Raw genomic sequence first — 18,705 nt, forward strand, 5'->3', positions numbered from 1 at the left:
CTCTTTGTTGTTACATTAGTTGTGACAAACCCCAGATCAGCTGTCAGCAGCTGTCTGTCAGCAAGCAACATGCACCCTGATCCCCCAAAAGATGAGCTATAAGCTAGGTAGAGTATGTATCACCTTCAACCTCACAGTTTCATCAGTTTGAAATGAGAGACTTTATTCAGGAAGTTGCGACCCCATTATTTCCTCCTTTGTCTTTCAGGGCGCTGTACTTCCGATCATCACACATGGGAGTTTTAAAAATGTTTTGGAGGGAGTTGTGTGTGTTTACAAGTGTTTTGGACTGTCTTGGACCAGGGGAACCACGTAAATGAATACTGAAAATGGGCGTACACACATGCTACAACATGGCTGCCAATACAGTCTATCACTAAGTTGAAGTTAAAGCCTATACATAGTTTGCTCTGATACAAATCAGTCCATGAGTTGGTAAACTTGATGTTTTTTCCACCACCGGTTGGTTTATTTCACACAGAAATAATTGAAGTCATTGGAAACTGCTTGGAAAAGGGCAGGCACTTTCAAAAAATGATTCTGGCAGGTGATTGGATGAAATAGAGAAAACATATTTTCTACCTAGAAAAGCCTTCAGTATGGTTCTTTACTCTTCTTTCCATGAAGAAATACTCTCCAGTCCTGATAAAACTGATGCTATTACAGCTAAGCTAACGTCTTCAGGAGCCGCCATTGTTGTTTAGAACAAACAGTTGCTTCTCCGTGTCTTCATATACACCTAAGCCACACATAGCTGCCGGTAGCATCTATCGCATTGCTTGCTGCCTGACTTGATGGATATTTGTGTGATATGTACGCAATTCTTTCATGATCCAATGACATCCCAAGAATCCAGCTGCCGTGCAAGTTGAGAAAACAGACTCAGTTGGAGTGCTTTAGATCTAAAACAATCACTCTCAGAGGAATGCTTGGAATACTTATTTGCATTTTACAATTTGAGAAAACATAGAGAGATCAAACAATTGCAAAGATGAACTTTAAGAGTAATGTTCAGTGGACTGCACTTTATTTTGTTAAAACTTATGATGTGTGTGTGTGTGTGTGTGTGTGTGTGTGTGTGTGTGTGTGTGTGTGTGTGTGTGTGTGTGTGTGTGTGTGTGTGTGTGTGTGTGTGTGTGAGAGAAAGCGAGAGTTTTCCAGACTGTATTAGAACAGACTGAAAGAATCTGCATTCATTTGTACAACTGAAGGTAAAGCTCACGTTATTGAAGGTAATAAACTTCAGCTTGCTGCCTCTTTTCATGGTTTGTCCAAGCTGTTTGTTGCTGATTCTAGTCTACTTTTCATTCATTCTTTTCCCTCCTACAAAAGCGGTTATGTTAGCTAACATTACAGACATAACATTGCTGAAATACAAGATGTTGTTCTGTCTTCAACAGAAGTCAACTTCTGTTGAAGAGATATCTTTGTCCAGCGGAGGATTTCACAGATGTAGGTCATAAAAAAAGGATTTTGCATTTAAACAGTAATTAGCTAATTTGTCACAGTATTAGTACATAACTAAAACTTAATAAAATGTCATAATATCTTTTGTTTATTGGCTTACCTGATTTAGTTTTCATGTTGTCTTTTTTGCTTTAATTGTTGCTGAAACAATGGTGGACTGTAGGCTTATATATTGGTTGTTGTCAAAGCAGACCATCTACTACGACTATGTCTTTTAGGTTTTGAGAGAGGAGCCATATAAGATAATAAAATAAGCTTTTCTCATAGCATGATATTTGTTTCTCTCCTCACTCACTCTGCTCTTACCTGGTCCCAGTCTATACTGCGGAAAAATGTGTGTGCCTTGATATCTGTGAAGCCCGTCTGGACCTGGCATCCCAGCCGCTCCTTGGGATCCTGTTGGGACCAAGACAGCTGGTCAGGAATACAAACTGGAGACACTGTATTACATACAATGTGAGCTTCTTCTTTAGAATCTAGATGAGGAGGAATGCAGGTTAAGGTTAGGTGAATTCTGCTTTAGGCTGGAAGTCCAGGGGGGGACTGTGTCGAAATAAACTATTTATCTTATATATAATATTTCACATGTTGTGCAGTCCTAACAGAATGAAGCAACGTGGACCATTAGTAATAATGCTGGCCACACATGTTTGCATCATGCCCTACATGTGTACATGTAGCCCCTCTCTAACTGCTTAACTCGGACTGGGCTCTTTTCATAACAACAATTATGGTGATGCCTGACCGCGGTAAAGTGCATGTGAAAGGCTGAGTGTGTTCACGCATGACGACACGCGGGCGAAACCTTGTTGCAAAAAACATGAAACCCCGGGCTGAAATGCATAAACACGTCTGCACATGGACACAGAAAAAGTGGGCATGCTCTAATAATCCTACCTGATCACAAAGATCATTATATGTCTTAAAGGGCTACCCCAGTGTTTTTACATGTTGCTAATTTTGCTGCTGAAACTTTTGAGAATTGTTTATGTTTTTCGTTTCAGGCAATTGTCTTTCTTTTATTTTCACTAAGGTATAAAACTTGCAGAGTCTTGAAACCTGTTCGATTAAAATGATAACTCCGGAGTATTCTATATATTCGTTTTTGTCAACAAATTCCATGTAAACTCCAAAACAATGTGACCATGTTTGAACAAATGTGTACATTTGTTCAAACTTTCTGTCTAAACTTCCCTGACCGTGACACTGCAAGCCCATTGGATCCTACTGAAGGCATTAATCTTTTTCTAGCTCACAAAAATATAAAGTTTCCTTTTGGAAAAAGGCTCAGTAATTTCCCTCGAACAGCTGGTGACTGTAGGTTTTAACAAATTATACTCCAGCAGGAGGAAATAGTGCATTAGTGGGGGACTATTTTCAGCAGCGGATGAACCCACATTTGGTGCTCTAATGAGTAATTATGGTAGCAGGACGTTGTATGTGGGATTGAGTAACAATACAACCCAGCGTGTGTTCATGGTTACTAAGAAACAGGTCAGCCTCTGCAACCGTGTTGCTCTTTCATGTGTTTTTAATAGTTTTGGACAACAATGGCACAGAGAAATAAGACGGTAAACAGACTGCATTTGTGTAACGCCTTTATCCAAATTTTTTACAGCTTCACCAGCGAAACTGAAAAATACAAACATCCAAGGGTGAACAAGAACGTTCATTTACATGAAGACGCAAACGGAAATAAATCTAACTGGAGAGATGACGAACTTCTGTCGGTAAGGGCTAAAGCTGAAATAGTCAGCGAATTCAACGAATGGCAAGAGACTCGGCTGTATGTGACCAAATAACGGCGCGGCTATGTGGTGTTTTGTTTTTTTTCAACCTACAAAGTTGGAGTATTTCCAGGAGGTGAGAATGCGTCTGACATGGACAATGTTTTTAGTGTGAAAGGGCAACTCCAGCCATGTCCAGGCCTGATTCTCTGGACACTGCCCGCAGTTCATGTGAGAAATGGGCTTACGGCTGAAACATTTAAAAGCATCCAAACAGTATGTTCGATATTTCACTGTTGCTGTATCATAGTACTATCATCAAACTACTAAAATAAGGGTATCATAAACATTTTCCTTAATTTAAGCGCAGTAACAATAATATACACTCAGTCACAAAATAAAGAGGCCGTCTCTGGCTGTCCGTAACGCGTGATCCCACACATGGTGATTTGACTGAGCAGCAGTGTAAACAGAGAGGGAGAGTGAGAGAGAGAGAGAGAGAGAGAGAGAGAGAGATGGCTGATGGGGAGTGGACTGCTCTCACCTTGTTTAGAAAGCCCTTGAGCACGCTGGCAGCTTTCACCGACAGAGACCTTGGGATTCGAATGGGCTTCTCAAGAATAACTGTTGGCAGAAAAGAAAAGAAGGACAGCAACACAAAAGAGAGAGAGAGAGAGAGAGAAGGAGAGAGAAGGAAAAAGGACAAGCGTGAGTAGGGAGGAGGATGATTCACAGTCAAACCTGCCTGTGGGTGACCATGTCTGCTGAGTGGGTGTCAGAGGAAGGGAGGAGATACAGAGGACACTGTTTTGTTCTTTTTTTTCTCACTTGTGATGGTCCACACACAGCCTTGAGACTCCCACAGCTCAACAATGTCACACGAGCGAGAACAAATGTCTTTGAAAAAAAATGTTTTCCTTCACAATTGAAATAAAATGATTCGAGTTCTTCCTCACACATTAGTAGCTCACGCTGAGGTGACCAGGGATTTTTTTCCCCCCCTACAATAACAGCTCAAGGTTTGGTGATCAATGTGTTCTCATACTGGAATGGTCACCCCCCCCATTAACGTCTAATGTTTCAGACTAAGAGAAGACAAAAAACATCAGAATAGATGTTTTCTTTGTCTTCTCCTTGGGTGGACAATAACGTTGTATTTGACAGGCTGCCTTATCTTCTTGGTAGGGGTTGTTAAGGCAGAGTGAGGAAGATCCGCAGACAAAACTATGGCTGAAAAACAGAAAACTTGTGTTTAAAAAAAAAGTTGTTCAAAAGGTGTTTTTACTACGGCCAGAAGATGGACAGTTTTGTGTGTAGTAAGGGTACAGATAGTAACAGATTGTTAAGCCCTCTGAGGCAAATTTGTGATTTTGGGCTATACAAAATAAAATGAATTGAATTGAATTATTCTGAAAAGCAAAATATACAACTCCGTCATAAAGTGTTATTTGCCGAGTTAGGAGTGAGAACAGGCTGCTAGATTGATACATAGACTATATACATATACATATGATACAGAGACTATATACATATACATATGATACAGAGACTATATACATATGATACAGAGACTATATACATATATACATATGATACAGAGACTATATACATATACATATGATACAGAGACTATATACATATACATATGATACAGAGACTATATACATATGATACAGAGACTATATACATATATACATATGATACAGAGACTATATACATATACATATGATACAGAGACTATATACATATGATACAGAGACTATATACATATACATATGATACAGAGACTATATACATATACATATGATACAGAGACTATATACATATGATACAGAGACTATATACATATACATATGATACAGAGACTATATACATATACATATGATACAGAGACTATATACATATACATATGATACAGATACTATATACATATGATACATAGACTATATACATATACATATGATACAAACTATATACATAGACATATGATACAAGACCAGGTATACAACCTGTCAATCATGATAGCCCAGAGACTAAACATATACATATGATACAGAGACTAAATGGACCATCATTTACTAAATGAACATCATACTGTATTGAAGAAGACTTGAAATAGATGAGACATAAATCATGTTTACAATGTTTATGATGATATATACATATTCATATGACAGAGACTATAGAAGACATATACTATAAACTGATACATATACTATATACATATGATACAATGTTTACTAAAAAACACAGACAAGACCGGACAACACCAGGTAAGCAACCTGTCAATCACTGTGTAGCCCCGCCCTAAAGCATACCCTGCTTTATGGTCTGTTTGACTCTAAATGGACCATCATTTACTAAATGAACATCATGCTGTATTGAAGAAGAATTGAAACTAGAGATTGAGACCATAAACTCATGTTTACAATGTTTACTGAGGGGATAAATCAAGAGAGAAGTAGAGTCATTTTCTCATAGACTTCTATACAACCAGAGGAGTCGCCCCCTGATGGACAGTAGAGAGAATGCAGCTTTAAGACACTTCAGCATGGACTTTACTTTCAAAACCAAGAGGTTTCTGCTTGGATTGATATAAATGTATACATTCTTGGACCCTTTCTAATGTCATTTTTCTCTTTTTTCTTGTCAACAACATACCCTCCATATCCTCTCATAGTGTGATTTATATCGGGGAAATTCAATCCAAACCAGTAATGGTAATTTAGGATTAAAATGTCTTTATGAGGACGCTTCAGAGCTTCCACCTATTGTGTACAGCCCCAGAACTGTCTCAGAATGATGAGTGATGTTTCATTTTGGGTTTTAATGAGTAGGGAAGGCTCCCTGTTTACTATTTGTCCCTATCCATTAAGAGGGTTTCAGGATGCTAGTGAATGGGACTACAGGCCTCAAAACCCAGCCGTTTAGGGGGAAAGGGCCCGCACACTGAGCGCAAACAGATACGTGTTTTTTTCCAATATATTTCAGTTATTAAAATTGTTAATGTTCTAAAGTGAATGCCACCTTGTGGCTGGTTCCCCAACTGAATAACACGTTTGCCAGCTGTCTGTCTTTCTGTCTGTCTAAAGCTGTGGGGCTGGCATGTGCAGCACTGATACCCAAAGAAGGGTCTGGCACGTGGTCTAGCTAGGTGGCATATGGCTGGGTGGCATCCTATAGAGAAAGGGTTGGTTTCCGTTGGCAGGAATTCGTCGAGCAACCTGCTGCTCCGCCAGTAAGACCGGCAGGAGGATGGTACTGGTGGCAGATGCTAGCCACGGTGCCATGCTATGCTCCTGACAGTCACAGCAGAGACAAAATGCGTCACACAAGGCTGCTGTAGTACGGAGGAATTTCTGTTATAGAGGAGTGTGTGGGTGACTGTGTGAGAGGGGGGTGGTGGTGGTGGTGGTAAAGGGGTGTGCTATGTAAGGGTACCATATGGCTCGAGGAACACAAATGCAAATAGGACAGATATTATAGAGGTTCCTCTACCCTGAGGGTGTGATCACACCGAGAAGGGTGTTATAGGTAAGAGGTGTGCTGATTAGCGTGCACAACTCCTGAATCCCATCAATGCTTCTGTGTGGACCATCAAACAAAAAGCTTTGACTCTCAAATGACCCTCACTCATGTCTGCTGGCAGCCCGGAGAATACAGCGAGTTCCAGCCTTAGGGTCATGTGCATGGGCGGCCTTTGGAAACACTGCAAACGAGCAAACTTCTTTGTGGAGATTTCTACATGTGTATTTGCAGAATTGTAATTTCCTCATCATTTGACAGCTGTAGCACACACTCTGACACTATTCAGACAGAAGAATTGGACTAAGCATAGAAGTTAATGTAATAAAAGTGCTGCTTCGCTTCAGTGTGAGTGGCATTGACACAGAGCAAGGACTGAGAGCTAACCAGATGCACAGGGATAAATAATATTATGAGGAGGGACTCACAAATCTGCAAGAATCCTTTTATCCTTCATTCTGACTTTCACCCTGCTTTAAATGTTATCTACCAGGGTGCATTGCTGGATGATGACACACTGCGTTGAACAACTTTTCCGCCGTTTGGTTTAGTTCTATCAACCACAACCTTTTGCGTTTTTTGTTGTTGTTGTTTTTTTTCATACAGTTTTCATGTCAGTCTGGACTTGACAAAAGTTTCTCTCCAGAAATTCAGAAGTCAGGACTTAATTTCACATTTTCTGTGTGTGCATTTGGGGGTATAGTTGATAATCACTTTTACATTAAGAAGCTAATAAAGCGTACAGTAAGCGAAAATAATAGCTGCAAACAGAGAAAACGGATTGGAGCTTCAACACATCTTCTGTAGAAACACATGGATGATGTCACCAAATGCCACCACACTCTACATTTCAGTCTATGCTTCACAAAACAGACAGCAGCACATTAACCCAAATGTAAGAATGAGTCCAGACTCACGCCAGGCTTTCCAAGTAGAAGTGAATTCTATATCCTTCTCCTTAAACCGTTAAAATCATAATTATGAAACAAAGTTTCAACAACAATAAACAACTGTTCCACAAATGCACCCTAAATCTGTAATAGAGGCCATGATGTACTGCCAGATTCTCCACAGTTCATGAGGGGCGGGGAGCGTGCATTACAGCACGTGCATGCAGTAGTACATCATTACATAAATTCTCAAAAATAACCTATTTCTTGCACACGCACGCGTACTGTAACAGCATTTTTTGATGGTAAGATCCACGGAGATAACAGCCACCTGTTTCAGTCGTGTTATCTTTTAAGACATTAACAAAACCAGATGTTATTTGTGTCTGACCCCCACGTACGTCTGCACTCATCCAATGGAGTTATTGGAATTTAATACGCCAGAAGGTGAATTTTCTAAACCTATAATGGACCATGTAATCTGTCAACCGAATTTAGAAAAAAAAACCAAATCACTAAATTCAAAGAAATGTTTTAAACTAAACACAGAAGGACATTTTTATTAACAGGGAATATGACAAAATAAAATGATCAAACTTTTATTTTCCCTAGCTGTATCAGGCTTTCACACTACTGTCTATCACTAATGTAAATCTAACAATACGTTTACTCAAATGCCAAGAGAAATCAACATTCGAGAGAATAAAATTAGCCCTTTTTAGTGAGATCCCTCTGTTTTAATGAAGCATGTCAGAACCATCTAAGCCTCAATTTACACACACAAGTAAATCTTCACAGCCCAGAGCTGATTGTTATTCCTTTACATAGAATCTGTTTTCCCCACAATATCAGTTATGCGTCACAACATCTTTTTGTTTAAATGGCGCCGAACAGCCTTCCATGTGCTCTCAATATTCATATTAGATTTCCCAACTTCCTTTGCAGGGCGCTGCTCGTTGTTTGCCGTCAGATTAGATGTGAGACTGGAGTTGGAGTTGAAATAAATTGTGTACCTCTGGATTGTTTACCAAGTAGCCAGTTAACAAGCTCATTTAAACCAATACGATCTAAATCATGGTCAGACGATAGCCGTCGGGTTCCAAGATTACATTTCAGCCAATGTTTTCTACCTTTTTTGCTCTCCACATGGATAAACTTCTCAGATTTACAATTACAACCTAACAATGGTAAATGCCTGTTCTGTTTCTTGTCTCAACTCTCAACTCGTTAAATTCCGCAATTGGGGCCTTGGGCTTCAAACTATGTAGCTCTAAGTTCCCCTCTAGCGTTAGTTTTGGACGTGTCAGGGAGGGCCGCTTTTTACACTCATAAAGTATTTTCAAAATAAACGTCCGTGTTCACAGGAAATGCGTAGTTCCAGCTCATCACATATATAGTCTCTTTTCAAAAGAAACCTCTAATGTAAGTTTGCTTAGTTTTTAGGTTTTCTTAAACAACACTACGTGGTTAGGTTGAGGCAACAAATCCTCTGGTGGTTTGGGTGAAAATAAATAAACAAATACATTTACGTAAAATAACTAAGCTTTTTATGCAACTTCTGTAAGTAAAGTGCAGAAGTTCTGTTTTAAAAATGACTTGGTTTCATATGGGACACAAATGGCGGTCTCCTGGGTGAAAGTCCTGTGTTTGTTTGATACCACTATCAACAACATTTTCCTTGAATGACACTATTGTATTTTGTAGACCAACGGACAGATTTCCATGCACTCTCAAGTATTGGAAATTTTCCATTTCCTCTTAGCAGATTTCAACTTTAAAATCACATTAATGCTACTCCCAAAGAATAAAGCCTTTAATTATGAGCACTTGTCTCAGACCCAGCCATTATTTGAGAATTCATGAACGCTTTTTGAAATGTATATTTATGTTGGTGTTTGGTGCTTTTACAAGGCAGAATAATATCTGAAAACTAAAATGAAAAAGAAAAAAATCAGACAACAAATCTCCACATGTGGAAATATTTACTAAAAAGGAAGTGTTCTAGCAGAGGGTTGCTCTTTCCCAGTTCAAAGCCCTTTTTCTTGAAGTTTTTTTCCTACTATGGTCATGACCCGCCCCATGCTGCCTCTGAATGGCTAGTACTTGTTGCTTTTCTTGCTTTGGTTGGTTAGGTTTAGACATGAGGAGTGAGATTGGTTTGGGTTAGGGCAGGGCTATCAGGGTAAACCAACCAGAGGCAGAGTAGAGCGAGTTATTCTTTCGCCATAGTAGGAAGAGAAACGTTGCTCCCCGGACAGCAGTGCCATGGAAACTCTTCTCGCAGTGTGTATAGAGCAGATATAAACCCTGTTATTGTTAAATTCCTCTGCCTCACCTTGAAAGAGGTACTCCTCTGTGTTCATGTCGGGATTGTCGGTGATAATGTCGAATGGGGACCTCCCAGCCATCATCTCAAACATCAGCACGCCCAGAGCCCACCAGTCCACACTGAAGCCTGAGACGGCACACAGCAATAAGACAAGTTATTACTCCATATAAATATGTATACTGTATATACATATATATATGTGTGTGGCATGAAAAGACTCACTTATCAGACACGTATCAATATGAATCATAAACTGAGGCTGGTTTGGTCACTAGTGAAAACATGCACTGCCACAGGAGCCGCTCTACAGGAGTTTTAAAATCCTAACCAGTTTTCATATCGAGTAGCATCACACATTCGTGGGAATGTTCGCAGATGCTGTTCTCTTTAAAAAATAAAGGTTCATCAAACAGTGCAGGATTAGGATTATGGTTCCAGAGGGAGCAAGGAACCACCTCATGTGATCTCTCTCAATTCATTTCATTGGGAAGATGATGTGAACAAAACAGAGACTGCCGTTGCGCTAAAACTTTCTGTATTAATGCTTTGCAGTTAGAGAAAACAAAAGCAGAAGTCTTAATGAGTCCGGATGAGAAATGGCTGGTCAGTTTTAATATCTGCCAGCCTAGGAATGCTAGAAAACGTTAAATATCAAACATGTTTGGAAAATAAGGGGGCGGCTCCAAAATGACCGTTTGGAAACCCTTCAGATTACCAGATAATCTGGGCCAAGAATTACCCGATGCAGTTTAGGTGGTGTAGTGCATTTTTTAAATAAATCCTTCATTGCTTTTTCATTCAAATTTATAGATTCACCATCAGTAGCTTAGAAACAAAAATATGATTTGTTGGGATCAGTGTTTGGCCATGAACTGATCCAACCCACTATGACTCCTGTACTCACCGTAGTCCTCTCCTCTGAGGATCTCGGGTGCAATGTAGTTGGGTGTTCCACAGAAGGTACTCGTGGTGTCACCTGGTCTGATCCCCTCCTGAAGGGGGTGGTGGGGGAAGAAGACATGGTTGATGTTACACAAGACAAAGGAAATGATGTGCAAGAACCAGATGGGTGGATAGAAAAACAGAGACCGAGGCCCTGTCAGTGCTTCCAGTCAATACTGACACTGAATTATTGATAACCCCTACACCTGCTGAAAAAAAAGCAATGCGTGTATTACCTTGCACATGCCGTAGTCTGTGAGCTTGATGTGTCCCTCGTGATCCAAGAGAACGTTGTCCAGCTTCAGGTCTCTGTAGATGATGCCCTTTTCGTGCAGGAAGTTCAGGGCGATACAGATTTCAGCAGCATAAAATCTGTGAAGGAGAAGAGAGAGATGCAGGGAACGGTGAGCTGTCCACTGGTGCCACCATCAGGCCGAAGATCTACACCAGAACACGACACATAGCCCTTGGTGGCACATAGCCCACATGTTGTGTTGGTCTCAAATGACCATCGCACTCACATTGGTCATAAATTAAGCCACAGGAATAAACAGGCGTTGAACCGCAAAACAAGTTTTAAAATCAACTTGATATTGTAATTTTCCACTTTACTGCTCGTCTCCAGTAGTGCTATGACCGTGGTTAGAAGTAAAGGGGGGGCTTGCAGTCTATGAAGGTGACATATATCATGCAATTGCAGTTCTATACAATCCTGTTCTGTTTGGATAAAGCAAAATGCACAGCATTTATATAACCGCAACCTGTCCGAACGCCTATTCATCTAAAGCCATTACGTTGACAGATCAGAAGGCCAGCAATGTTACAGATTCCATGTCTGGAAATTCATGCTCCCAAAGGATGAACCCTTTCCATTCTGAACTCTCTCTTTCCTCTAGAGCCACTCTGGAAGAAACAAAAATAGTGGCACTCACAGATAAAGGGACTTCAGGCAAAACCAAACTGTTTAGGCTAGAAGCAGTCATCAGCGATGGCTACTAGCTGAATTGCGTTGGGTTTTGCCAAAGACCCTGTATCTGTGGGTGCCTGTGCTGTGTTTCTTTGAACCTTGTTATTGGTTATTGCTGATTGTTCACTGAGTTTTGAGGTATAATGGGTTTTCATAAGTACATCTATGATACAAAGATCAATCTCCTTATGGTGAACATTGACATATTTATAGAACACATTGCTCTTAAAAGCCTCTCGTTTTGACCATAATTGGATGTACTTGGTGTGCGTCAGTAACTCAGTAGCAGTTCCTCTCCATGTGTAGGTAGTGTGCATTCTGTCTCCAGGAGATAAGCCTACATTAACAGTGAAGAGCCTCTCTCTGTCTGCCTGCTGTAAATCCATGATTGTCAAACACTGAGGGAAGGACTGCTGCGGAGGGATGTTTGACAGAGAACTCACAAATCCCACAGCGCTCCCCACGTTCTCACTGTGACAGCCTCCATTGTACACCGTTGTTTCACTGCTGGCATCAGACTGATAGGAGCGGCGCCCTATCAGCAGCACCATCCATCGCCCACCGGCCCGCCTCCCCCACAGCGCGGGGGAATGCAGCAGAGCTCTCTCTAAGAGCGCTTGCTCATGAATATGTACAATCATTATGAGTGATTAACATGCTGCTTTGCATATGTACAGCCACTGTCTCCCAGAATACAGATTGCAGGGGCCGATAGGGGCCCAACAGTGCCTCTCTAAATTACCCAGCCTTTGATCCAGCATTTATCAGAGCCGCAGTTGGAATGCCCCGCAAGTACAGAGGCTCAATGAATTATGGGTGCTCATTATATTTCTCAGTGGTGGAAAAATACGTGTTAGGTTGGGTTTTGGAAGAGCTGCTAAAGCATCCCGTTGAGCATATGTTTGTAAGGAGTATGTTGTTGAGCAACGTTTTAGACTGTGCGCAAACAAGGTGCATATAAAAGCATCTTCCACCGAGCTCACACTCACTCTAGCTGTTCTACACTGCAAAAACCCAGATTCTCTTATGAAACTGATGGTTTATGAAGGACAGAAAAGAAAGACACAGCACACACCCCGGAACATTACTGTACTTGAAATGAAAAGAAAAGTCCAAAAGTCTGACACAAAATAAATGCCAATTACATAGTAAAATATTATATATTACATGTGTTTCCCGTATAGCCAGCTGACTATTTACCTTGCATGGCGCTCGTAATGTCAGGAGATCACATGAGAATTGTGGGATCACATATCACATGAGGTTAGCCTAGATGCTGCAATAGCGTCAGTTCTATCAGAACTGGGGAGTATTTCTTAAGACTTTTCTACGTGGAAAAGATGTTATCTTTCATTTCCCGACGGGCTTCAGCAAGACTCTGATTGACAGATGATTCATCAAATCACCTGCCAAGTATTTTTATTACAGTACAACATTTGATAAAGTTGAAAATATAAAGCCACTATACTTTATATATGTTTAAAAATGATGACGTTGCATCTCTAATTTGAGTTATAATCCTGACAAACATTACATTTTTAGTAAGGCAGGAATATCGATACATAAAGCGGATGTTTACCTTGCATGCTCTTCAGGGAGCTTCCTTTGTCGTTGCATATGAAACATCAAGTCCCCGCCGTTCACATATTCAATCACCAGAAATAACCTGCAAACCAGAGCGTGATGACAAAATCCATCAGTACACCATTGATGTTGTTTAGGATTTGATCATTGTAACAAAACAATTTGAAAAACAAAGAGATATCAGATATAAAAGAGCTCCTGTGCTATGTCTGTCTGTCACTTTGATTTAAAGCAATCTGATTTTGAGAAGGCATCTATTTTACATCTGAATTATTTCTACCAACAGAAGTGTTACATGTTGACTCTTAACGTCCCCATTGAATGCTACAGGGCAGCCTGCCAGTAGTTCATCTTTTCCTTTTAAATTTCCTTACAAAAAAAAGACCAAAACCAACCATGAATTTACCTACTAACAAATAGTGTTTTTGTGTAGTTCATACCTCGATGATATGTGCAAATTATATCTGAAAATGTATTAAAACACATTTAGCTGTATTCTGTGCATTTAGCTAGCACAATGTCAACGACTTGGCAGTATTTGTTACTGGTTAAAATCCCACCAGTGAAACGGTGATGTGGTTTTAACGAACTGTTATCAGATCGGTTCTCTTTATCGGTTGAAACGCAAGTTCAGGTATTGGAATTTGGTATGAAAAGTGTTATTGGAACATATCTAGTATGGTCTGGCTCGTCTTTGGGTTTTAATAGCTTTTGGACATGTTTTGAAAAGATCCCCACACCAGACAGACGCACTCTTAAGATGCAAGATGTCCAAAAACATTTAGCATGGAGAAAGGAAGGCTCTACACTAGCTCTTGATCACTAGACCTTCATCAGGGGAAAATGTTTGATTTTAAGACTTCAATTGACGTGATGTGAGAGCGCACCTGTGCTTTTTATGCAAGTTCAAACTGAGGCTAAATCAATGCAGAAGGCCCTCAGGAGATCAGTTGTAAGTCATATTTCATATTACTGATAAGTACAGTCAGCTACAATGAGCTGCATAAAAAATGTATTGACTTTAAATGCAGTATGAGTGTCATCCTTCTCGTGATCTTACCGACTTTCTGTCTGGAAACAGGAGTGGAGGCCTACTAAGAATGGATTGGTGGACGCCTGCTCGAACACGTGCTTCTCCGTCTGCACCCAGTCGATATCCTGAAGGGAAGAGGGGAGACGGACGGAGACAGAGATTGGCGTGAGGGAAAGATAATGTATTAGCAATCAATTTGTCTGATCATTAGATGTTTCTTGTGGTTAAACAGACAGAGGAAGATACACCATGCCACAAATAAAAAGTGTAGTCTGTGTTTAGAACAATCCCCACACTCAGGTTTATTCTCTCTCAAATAATCCAGTACCAGAAGCTTCATTTTCATCTGTGAGGCTATCAGAAGACACTTGGAGTCTAATCAAGTAGAGGCACCGATAACAACTGATAGACCTCAGAACGCCACCCACAAAGGGCTCGTTGGATTATCTAACACTGCCTGTCTCACATCGCTCAACATGGCTTTATTACTTTTGAATATACAACTATTTCATTTTTTTCCACTTTCAAACTTTTAAGCGGTAAATGGACTTGCATTTTTATAGCATCTTTTTAGTCTACCAATCCAAAGCACTAAAAACATGTCATCATTCACCCATTCACACCCATTCATACACTGACTGCAGAGCCTGCAGGAGCAGTTTGCGGTTCAGTGTCTTGCCCAAGGACACTTCTACATGTGGACTGGAGGGGTCGGGGATCGAAACCACCGGTCATTCGATTGGATGACAACCCTTTACCTCTGAGCAACAACCACAGGTTTGGGGTTTGACATCTACTATTCTCACTTTCCTGAGTCCCTCAGCACAGTGTGGTCACACCTTAGAAAATGTCATGTTACTTACATTTTTTACACACACAAGTCATTTTTTACGGTTTGGTTGGAATTGTAATGTTTGAGTCTTTATAAAACAGTAAATCAAACAGAGCATCACTAAAAATGATTAACTCAAGTCTATAGAGGAGCTCAGAAGAGGGTTGATGAAGGCTTTAAATCAGTTGAAGATTAAAAAATAAAGAAAACTACTAACAATTACACAGCCATGCCGTAATCCAACAAAACCTCCTTCAGTGGTCTTCGGCTGGTGTTAACGATGGGGTTATCAGAACCAATGATGATCAGCTAACCGCCATGGACAGGTAAAGTGGACATTGATCAAGAATTGCCTTCTCACCATTATCTCCATGATTATGTTTATTAGGGGACAGAACGTATAGCTTTGAGAAAAACTCTTGTGCTTATGATCAGTCAAGATATTGAAGCAAAGTGATATAAACCTGAATGCCAGAAGACATCAGTCGAGTAGAAGCTTGGGACCTAGCAATAAAAACGTGTGTTAGTCACAGCTGTGACAGGTACAGTACAGGCCACCTGACAGACCAGTTATTGACTCTTCCTGGCATGAGGTCGAGAGAGCAGCGGCCAGGATTTTCAAAGCGAACGACTACTCGAGCAGCTGGAGCCACAAATGTCGCCTATAGACTGTGTGTCTCTTCACAAGCAAGCAAGCAATTCACTTAAAGAAAGGGAAAATAAAACTACTGATACTTCCTCTTCACCTACCGCGGCCTAGAGAGGACCTTGAGCACCAGAGGAGGAGGTTGTCGGTGTGTTCCAAAGGAAAAGTCTTATCACGGACATAGGAACCCTTCAGAAGGATCAGTAACACAAGGAGGTCGTCCAGAGAATCTACATCTACATGCTGCAAACATATTGGAATCCAGGTGCGGTTGCTGCTATTAGCATCTGTGTTAGACGTTTTTCTCGTTTTCAGACACAATAATGGCAAACTCAACTTTGTGTACTACATAACATTTTTGAAAGTTTTCATCATATTCTGAATGAAATCTCTTCTCTAGAAACATATTGCTTTGTAGTGTGTGTAAATGTGTCCTTGTGCCTAATGCAGCTTGCCTGTTTCCGCTTGGTGGGGCACTGTAGAACTGGCCCTACTGCACATGTAGCTCTAGACCAACAAACTATATATACGCATGTGTGCGCGCGTTCTACCTGACCTTTCAGATCGGGAATGGGGCCTGATGGCCAGTGCCCAAGAAGCATCCCATTGGATGATTTTAATGGTGCAAGGGTGTACACATTTTACTAGCTAGCTTCAGATGAACAGATATAGTGCTTACGTTAATGTTACAGCAGTGATGACTCAAGAGGATTATTTAATTACAGTATTAGCTCTTCACCCGTGGGCCAAAAACTGGAAATATGTTTGGGACCACATCGACAGGACAACCTTATCATAACTCAGGAAGGAAAAGATAAAAAAAGATGATTCCACCACGAGTGGTTTCAAAAGAAAACTTGTTTGCATGTATAAAAAAAAGCCCTATTCTGCTTTCCATGTCTACTTTTAGGAGGGGAAACTCTCTGGTCAGCAAGTGGATTTAGGGACGTGAGCCATCTTTCAGAACGGCTGGTAAAACAGAGAGTTGTGCATCGCATGATGCCATGAAGTTAGGCTTACTTGTAACAATGAACATTGCCTCTCAGCTTGGCGGGGCGTACAGACGTCGTATTGAACGATACAACCGTCAGACTGAAGAAAACAGGTATGTTCTTGACGGAATCATAATCTGTTTAAACTTTGTGGAAAATGCTAAATTGGCCAATTTGGGGTGGAACAGGACAGAGGACAGCTAAGATATATGGTGTAGTATTCACCTGCTTAACTATACAAGCTGTTCTCATTGACGTGGAGCATTACTACTGATTTGGATAATGATTTCGGCCTTAACGCAACTTGCAAGAGGGTCAAGTCACACAAGATAACGATACCATTAAAGACTGAAGCTGTGTGTAGGAAATCTCTTGGAGGAAGTTCAATCCTTCCTCAGCTTTCAAGTTGTGGCTGCATCTGGGAAAGACAATTCAGAGTGCACTGATCCAACAGCAAGCCCTTGATGATGATAAAACTGTACAATGAGAAGTAGAGACATCCTCAATGATTACAAAGGTTTCAAATCACTTAAAGTCCCTGACTCAAAACCACCGCTTTCAGTTCAAAACTCAGGAGCCCTCTCTTCCTCCTACTCTTTCTAAAAAGGAAGACAGCTACGCTCACAGAAGGTGGTGTCAGGTGCAATATAAAGTGAATCTATTTTGGAAGCAGTGGTTGAAAGAATATCCTCCAGACCTCCAAGAAAGACAGAAATGTGCCCCTTACACAAAGAAATGTCCAGCCTTGCATCGTTTCTCTTCTCATAGAAGAATTGATTGTACTTTTTCTAGTCTTCCGACCACTCAAAGCGCTTTGACATTACTAATCAATCACCCATTCACACCCATTCATACACTGATGACAGGGGCTACCATGCAAGGTGCCACCTGCACATCAGGACCCTAACTAACATTCGTACACATACATACACTGCAGGAACAGCCTGCAGGAGCAATTTGGGGTTAAGTGTCTTGCCCAAGGACACATCGACATGGACTGCTGGAGCCAGGGATCGAACTGCCGATCCCCCGATTGGAGGACGACCCTGCACTCCACTGAGCCACAATGATTTGCTTTTGGACTTTCGAACACAACAGAAGTATTGGGATCACACGGATCATGCGAGTCAGAAAGAACAACCCACAGGAATTTAACCACTAAAAAAAAAAGCAGTGGTGTCATGATAAAGAATTATCTTCAACCATTGACAACTAGTAAAGCAAGAACCATTATGACAATTATAAAAAGCTATAGTATCTTTAGACACACATCCCTTTCCTCTCGTTATCATCAGTCAGCTGGGGTTTTAATTGTTCATACTTCACTTATAGAGAAGTGTGAGTGTTTAGCCTGAGGCGGGGTTGTTTTATGCTGACTTAAAATGTTATTAAGTTGATGATGGTTAATGTTTTATGTAATCTACAATATAATGTGTCTAGATTTCGAGTTCCCCCATGCTGGCCTCAAACACCGTATTGGTTAATTTATGATATCAATAGAGGCCCCATACAGAGCGCTCCATAGCATATTCCTTCTGGTCAACTCATTATTACTGGAGGAATTTATAATTATGCAGAATATGCCACTACAACACGTCTCGTGTTGGTCATTTCAGCTGCTCTGGTAGTTTGCGGTCTGTCTGTGAGAGCTCGCACAAGCTTCCTTTGATGTCAGGCAATAGACTACGAAAGGGATGAATTATTAAAGCAGTGTGCCTGAATGGAGCCATGAATAAATGAACGTCAAATCACCAAATTAGTACTCAATGGT

General features: G+C 40.7%; 1 protein-coding gene across 3 annotated transcripts in view; it reads right to left on the reverse strand.

Moving 5' to 3' along the window:
* The window catches only part of prkcz (protein kinase C, zeta), a 111,822-nt gene that overhangs the window by 18,201 nt on the left and 74,916 nt on the right, over window positions 1-18,705 (reverse strand). For all 3 annotated transcript variants that reach the window (XM_054609569.1, XM_054609572.1, XM_054609571.1), the window contains 7 exons: window positions 14,492-14,589; window positions 13,427-13,513; window positions 11,117-11,252; window positions 10,843-10,930; window positions 9,945-10,064; window positions 3,739-3,818; window positions 1,774-1,863 (listed from right to left, as the gene is read on the reverse strand). In XM_054609569.1, coding sequence (XP_054465544.1) covers window positions 1,774-1,863; window positions 3,739-3,818; window positions 9,945-10,064; window positions 10,843-10,930; window positions 11,117-11,252; window positions 13,427-13,513; window positions 14,492-14,589 — 699 coding nt within the window. The remainder of the gene's footprint in view (window positions 1-1,773; window positions 1,864-3,738; window positions 3,819-9,944; window positions 10,065-10,842; window positions 10,931-11,116; window positions 11,253-13,426; window positions 13,514-14,491; window positions 14,590-18,705) is intronic.

This window comes from Anoplopoma fimbria, chromosome 12, assembly GCF_027596085.1.
Source record: "Anoplopoma fimbria isolate UVic2021 breed Golden Eagle Sablefish chromosome 12, Afim_UVic_2022, whole genome shotgun sequence".
Lineage (NCBI taxonomy): Eukaryota > Metazoa > Chordata > Actinopteri > Perciformes > Anoplopomatidae > Anoplopoma > Anoplopoma fimbria.